We start from the raw sequence: 6,768 nt of genomic DNA, 5'->3' as shown, positions 1-6,768 counted from the left end.
GGGTCGTTGCAAGAAACTTGCGATCAATTGCAAGTCTATTTTTGTTCCCTAAATCAAGCATATATCGTGCAATTAATTACAAATTTGGGATTGATTGCTAATCCGCTCCATGAAACAAGGAGTGTAATCTGATCTGCTACAGTTAAAAGCATTCAATCAATTTTTGCAACACCCCCTAAGATTGTTTATGATGTAACTGATCACTTCTGGTGATTGATAGCACTGTCCATTGCAAGTGGTGGTGATGGCATCTGAAAATTTCTCAAATCTGAGATGCTAATATTCTCGCGAGAAGAAAGAGTGAAGTGTCTTTCTCATGGGTGTGAGAGTTCAGATTTTTAGCTGATTTCAGATTTTTTTTGTTCTGATTAATTTCAGCTTATGTTGGGCTTTCCTCTGTACAAAAAGTATGGGAGCTCTTTCTATTTCAGACTTTTTCAACATTCATCTTTTTTCAGATCTTTTCATTTGTGACCACTCACACCCCTGCTTTCTATACCATGCCCATCTCCTTTGCATTGGTATCGCTTGTTCTTGAACTTCTTGTTAATCAAATCTCTCTCAAACTGTGGAAAGGCTTCTGTTTCTCATCCATGAGGTTTTTGCATTGCTACTTTGTAAAAAAAAAACATTTATTGAACAAAACATTGATGCATGCATGAGTGCTTTATGATTTAGAGAAATACTTTGAATCCACAACTGCATTTTGGCATCAAAGGCTTTCCATAATTAAGATTAATTTTTAGACAGGGCACTGATCTACAAAGGTTGAGAGGCATGCACATTTTAATCTTTCAAGAGAACCCTTTATCAATGGCCACTGATTGTGGCTCATTAATTTCAGCATCAACACTCTTAGAATATGTATTTTGGTAGGTATGCACAAAAAGAAATAAGAGAAATGGAAAGAAACTGCTTTTACTCTTTTATTTGCTTGCATATAATCATTCTACTAAATTAATGATGAAATTTCAATACCATCATATTGGGACAGTTGTAGGCAATATTGAACACTTAGGTTCCAGCCTTCCTCATGATCCTCCAGCGGCACTCAACAAATCTTCATGTAGAGGATTTCACAAATTAGTACTATCAGCTCTAACCAGACTGGGTGCACTTAGACTTCAACTTGCCAAGTCACGACCTCCAAGACTGGGTAGCATAAGTAATAACAGCACACCTGAAGTCGTGTGCAATGAAGTGCAATCTATTCAATTCTCGATACAGGCTACGAGGAGAGAAACCTTGCCTTTACATCTTCTCAATTACACCAGTCAAACATGTCAATAACATTTCTCCACTACGAGTCTGAGGGAAAGTGGGGTCCTGAGCTCTCACAGGAGGTGGGTAATGATTTATTGGCTACAAAATTTGGGTAAATATACTAGATGTACCTGTAACATGGCTGTATCTTCAGAGATCAGCCAACCAAACTATCCCAGCACAGACATTCCTATCCTGCTTCACGCATTGTAAGTTAACCATTGTAAGTTTAACCATGATGTGTGTGGAATATACACTGCATTACATAACAAACTCTTGGTCATAAACACTCTATTCCACTCCACGTGATGAACGACTGGTCTTGGTCTCCATGAAAGCCAATGCTTGAGAGGCCCTTGACAGTGCCACATTCCAAAGTTTATCACCATGGTCTTTGAGTCACAAGGTCTAAATCTAAACATCTGGTAGAAACATCCATTATCATAACACAGCTCCCTTCTTCATCGGCACATATTCCTTGGCAAACAATTCAAAGTCCTCGTCAGTGAATCCACCCTCCTTTTCTGTTGGTTCTTCCTCAGCTTCCCGGTCCTTAGATAACTTTCCTCTTGAGTGCTTCAGAATCTATAAATAATGATAAAAAAAGATTTTTTTTTATTCATTGATGGCACCACAAGCATATTCAATATTTCACATGGTTGATCAATCAATTCAAACACCTTTATTGTGAAGTGGATGAACCTTTCTCATCCACACAATTTAGAATTCCCTCGTGATGCTTATTGTGTGCTTCATACCTTTGTGTAGAGTCCCGACGATGTGTCTGGATTACTTCGACTCAATCCTAATAGTAGCTCCAGATTGGCCTCTGTATTATCAGAAGGTTGGCTCTTCTTATATGCATCTAGGAAATTAACAATAAAGATTACAACCATTGTAAAAGAATGAAAGATTTAGCCAACAAGCATGATGTCATAAGTTGTCTCTGCAACCTTGGCCACTATCTTTTAGACTTGAAGCCAATAATGCATGCATTTTTATAGTATAATTAGGTGTGGGCAAGGCTGACCATGTCTGAACACAACAGCAAACAATGGTTGTGAGCTTTGTTGCAACATATCTGCATGAGGCTGTAAAGAGACTAGGGAAGTGATTTCCACTAACTAATTTCCTCTAAGCCAATCATATAAAAGGATTTGGAGAAGCCTTGTATGAATAGCCACTGAAAATAACTATTTTTGTTTCATGAAATGCTCCAAAGGAACATCACTGCAACAAAATTGATTTCATATTTCCTTCATTAGCACTTTTCATTATTCTTTGGAGGGGGGGGGGGGGGTCAACAACAGGTGTGATTAAATTGGTAATATTCTAATAACTGTATGATTTCATTCTAGATTACTTCTATGGGATAATAATTTTTCCATAATTGGTTTTCACAACAAAGGTATAAGCAAGCAATGTATCAAAGAATTAATTGAAATTCATTTTAGTTAATGCAAAAGTAATATTTTTGACATGCCCAGGGTTGAAAAATAAATCTTTAGGACTTAGTTCATGAAAATTCACAACAGGCATTCAATAAAAGTATCTTCTCGGTGAACCTGATTGATGCTACAAGAATACAAATTATGACATTTTATTAGATTCCCTGCACTAATGCCTTACCAATGGATGACTTGATTTTTCCTTCCTTTGCCGATGGTTTTCTCATCTCTTTGTGTCTGATCTTATTGAGTTGTTTCTTGACTCCTCTTTTGTTTGTGTTGATCCTTTTCATCATGTCCTCTCTCCTAACAGATGAAGGTCCTTTCTTCCTTTTACGAGATGCGGTGTTCTCCAGACCCGACACTGTTTGTGTCAAAGGAACAGAACAATATTGGAGAAATGATTGAATTGAACATTAAATTCTTTAGAAGTAATCTCTTATGATGATCCACTTTGAATTCTTAATTAAATAACATTGAGCAGAGTAAGTATGTATGTGTTAATACCTGTTTTAATTTAAGTTATCTGTTTTTGGAATATATATCATTTTTGTCTTATAGATGTTGGGTCAACGCTCAATAAGGCTATGTGCTCTTTTTTATTTCCCCCTCATTCTCATAAATATGTTTTTTGTATGTTGTGACAATGTTTTACTTATGTATGTTGTTCATGTTTTTATTGAGACTGTAAATAAAATTGAATTGAAGCTGTAAGATTAGACAAAAGTAAGTACTCGAGCCAAAGAATGCATGAGACGTGTTGCTTCCACAGACTTTGTTAGTACCCCCTCACCATTTCGTTCACTCTAACAAATTTTCGAGCTAATGTGTCAATATTTACAGACATGACAGAGTATATATTCTGCTTTCAAATGATACCAATTTCAATACCTCTGATTACACACTTGATATTGGACGTTATTGTTAATAACAAATTGGAAAACGCAACCAGTGTTTTGTGGGTCGGGTAACCTTGAGTTTAAAAAAACATGACCATGCTATTTAAACACTTGCATGGAAATGATTAGGAGCTGACATTGGCATGACAGGCACTGAGTGTCATAATAGTCCATGACTGTTTAGTGATTTCATCTTTTGTTTGGAATACAAACAACACAAAATGCACAACCTGCATGACCAGTACTTAGTGACTAAGCAGTAAGCTACATGCATTCTAATGAAATGCAACTGTCTCACATTAACACAAACTTACAAAGAGAAAATTAGAATACAGCTCTGTGATGAAAATATGATAGATCTATCATCTATTCTATTTCAACAACATCACAGTGCTAGTTATATTATAGCCATCATGACTTAGTAGTAGCTTATCCTGCAGCCCTGTCTACTACCATCGTGTCCTGGGGCCATATCCTGAAAATTGTCTTAAGAGGAATATTTTTGTATCTTCAGTTACAATAAAATCTGTATTCTGCAAATTCTAGTATCTTTTCTAGTGACTTTCGCTGAACACGTATGTCAGAGCTAGAATTATGCGTAAAGTTAAAAACGGCGCATAAATATCTCTGTGCACAAGATAACATATCGAGATAAAAGGTATTCTGGAAATTCTCTCATCAATGTGTTCTGTTAAATTCTTTGCAAAATACAAGAAAAATTACAAGAGGTAGGTGGCTATTGAATGTTGCATGCAATATTTGTCCATCTGCAATAATAATTTCTTGCTGCATCCCACAAGAAGAAGATCATGTTTTACAAAAGGAGACATTCCAAAGACTTGTTAGACTTTCCAGCAAATTAAAAAATTGGTATTCGGGATGATAAATCTTATTTTTAAGAGGCGCTTCTATTGGTTAACCTTTAAAGTTAAACATATAAAAAGGGCGCTAATGCAGTTTTGCACCGGCCGATTACCAGCATACCTCACCACCAATAATTGTTCACAAAAGTCATGACAAGTCTCTCAGTCATATTTCGAGGTCAATATATAATACACTCACCGCTTTTCCAAATATCGCGATCGGGAACGGCTGTATTTCGATCTCGACGTCGTCGTTTGAATCCTCAGTCAGACATCACTTCGCTTGGATTCACCGTGCGTGTAATGTTGATACGGACTGAGGTTAGCAACCAAATTATGCGAACATGCGGCAAACGAACTGCCGGCATGCCGCATGCAAATCTTTTGGTCGCTAACTTCAGTCCATATCAACATTACAGTGAGCAGCGAAGCCAAGCGAAACAATGTCTGAGCCTTTCAAACAATCGATGTCGTCGAGATCGCAGTCAAAATACAGCCGTTACCAATTGCGATATTTGAAAAGTGGTGCCGGTGGGTACATTGACCTCGAAATGTGACTGAGAGACTTGCTATGACATTTGTGAACAATTACAGGTAGTGAGGTACTATGCTGTTAATCGACCAGCGAAACTGCATTAGCGCCAATGTTTATTGATTGGTTCTTGGGGATGGGGGTGTCACTGTGTCAATACTGACAATAGCTTAGCCAGGGGTAGATCAAAAAGCTTCGGTCTCTGTTATGTTGGTTGTTCCGCTGAACTCCGTTGGCTCCACTCACCAAATACAGAGACCGAAGTTTTAGCTCGATCTGTACAGGGGACTCAATGGCCATATGTTTATGTGTTAAGTTCTGATAAAACAGGGAAGTGAAGTTGCGCGACAGCCGAAGTAACTCACTGTTTTTTCCCCCTTTTAAGTTTATTTTTCAGGCGAAAACGGAATAATTTTTATTTTGGTACAGTTCTTTTTGTATATTTTTATGAAATAAAGACAAAAATCGACAAGCCCTGTTGGGGGGATTTTGCATTGTTACCCCCTAATGGTGGCTGCACGATAGCGAGCTGTCTGTGTACGAGGAGAAATAAAAATTAAAAAATGTTAAAAAACTCCTCGAAATAAACGGCTGCCAGCTGCCTAAGGCTAAGCCAGGGGATGTCCTTACACTTTTACAGAGATAAGGCAATTTTCAATTTCAGAATAATATTAATAATAATATATAGCATTTATGAGGCGCCGATTTATCTAGTTTCATATTCAATGGCGCACTATAATACCCCGTACTAGCTCCAGCTGCTAAAGGCGCTTGGTGCATTCAAGGAATTAATCCTGCCGAGTACCCATTTACCTCACGTCACCTGGGTTGAGTGCAGCACAATGTGAATAAATTTCTTGCTGAAGGAAAACACGCCGTGACTGAGATTCGAACCCACGCCCCTTTCATTGAAAGACAAGATTCATAACCGCTGGCGCTAGACCACGATGCCCCCACTGGCATGGCACTGAATACCGATTTTGAGAACATTTTAGCGAGCTGTTAGTGTTATCTTGCTGAGTTACAAGAAAAGCTACAAGAATATTCAAGACAATTTTCAGAATACTACCCCTGCATTGCTGGTTTCTGTAAAAAAAAAAAACCAGCGGCCTTTTCCGCATGGTCCATGGAGGACCTCGGCCACGGGATCGGGAGGAGGGAGCGGAGCTCGGAGTCACCAAAGCTCCGGCTCCGCGGGATAGTCCGCAGCGCGCGCCTAGCTAATAATACGGTACTTGACTGAGTCCAAGACAAGTTGCAACTTGTGGCTCTTGTCTTGATTCAATGATTGACGTTGATCGACTGGACTTCATATATCTGTCGTCGTGCCATGCCCATGCTACTGGTCGCGTACAAAATAATTACCCGATTCATCTGCGAACAATTCAAGTCCTTTCCGCACTAATGAAGATGACATCTTCAATCTTTGTCAGAAAACAGGAAAAAATAGAAAATACAGCAGCAGACGAGCGCCCCGATCTAGGTAGGCACTTATGATCCAAGTTTGAAAGGAGACTCGTAAAATGACGTCAGTCTCGCCGATGAATATTCATTAGATCGTGGTCGTGCGTGTTCAATACACACTGCGTGCAGGCATGCAGATAGTTATATGCGAGGAACTTTGGCTCCAGAGACAAGTTGTCAAATAACGTGTGTGTGTGTGCGTGTGTGTACCATCGGCTGGTAGTATGCCATGCTGTCTAAGACTTCAAACGCGTCGGAGAGAGTGCATGGCAATTCGGTAAAACGAAGTTTCCGATATA

General features: G+C 38.8%; 1 protein-coding gene across 1 annotated transcript; it reads right to left on the bottom strand.

Annotated features, from left to right (window-relative positions):
- Window positions 1–913: 913 nt before the first annotated feature.
- LOC135155684 (uncharacterized) lies at window positions 914–6,519 on the bottom strand. Its single transcript, XM_064105591.1, has 4 exons — window positions 6,371–6,519; window positions 2,893–3,075; window positions 2,022–2,128; window positions 914–1,848 (listed from the first exon to the last, which is right to left on the bottom strand). Exons 1-4 carry the CDS (start codon window positions 6,420–6,422, stop codon window positions 1,705–1,707), a joined length of 486 nt encoding a protein of 161 aa, XP_063961661.1. The 5' UTR covers window positions 6,423–6,519; the 3' UTR covers window positions 914–1,704.
- Window positions 6,520–6,768: the final 249 nt, after the last annotated feature.

The sequence above is a fragment of the Lytechinus pictus genome, chromosome 10 (genome assembly GCF_037042905.1).
Source record: "Lytechinus pictus isolate F3 Inbred chromosome 10, Lp3.0, whole genome shotgun sequence".
Classification (NCBI taxonomy): domain Eukaryota; kingdom Metazoa; phylum Echinodermata; class Echinoidea; order Temnopleuroida; family Toxopneustidae; genus Lytechinus; species Lytechinus pictus.
Note: the sequence above shows the minus strand (reverse complement) of the source record. Positions and strands in the feature narration are given on the sequence as shown.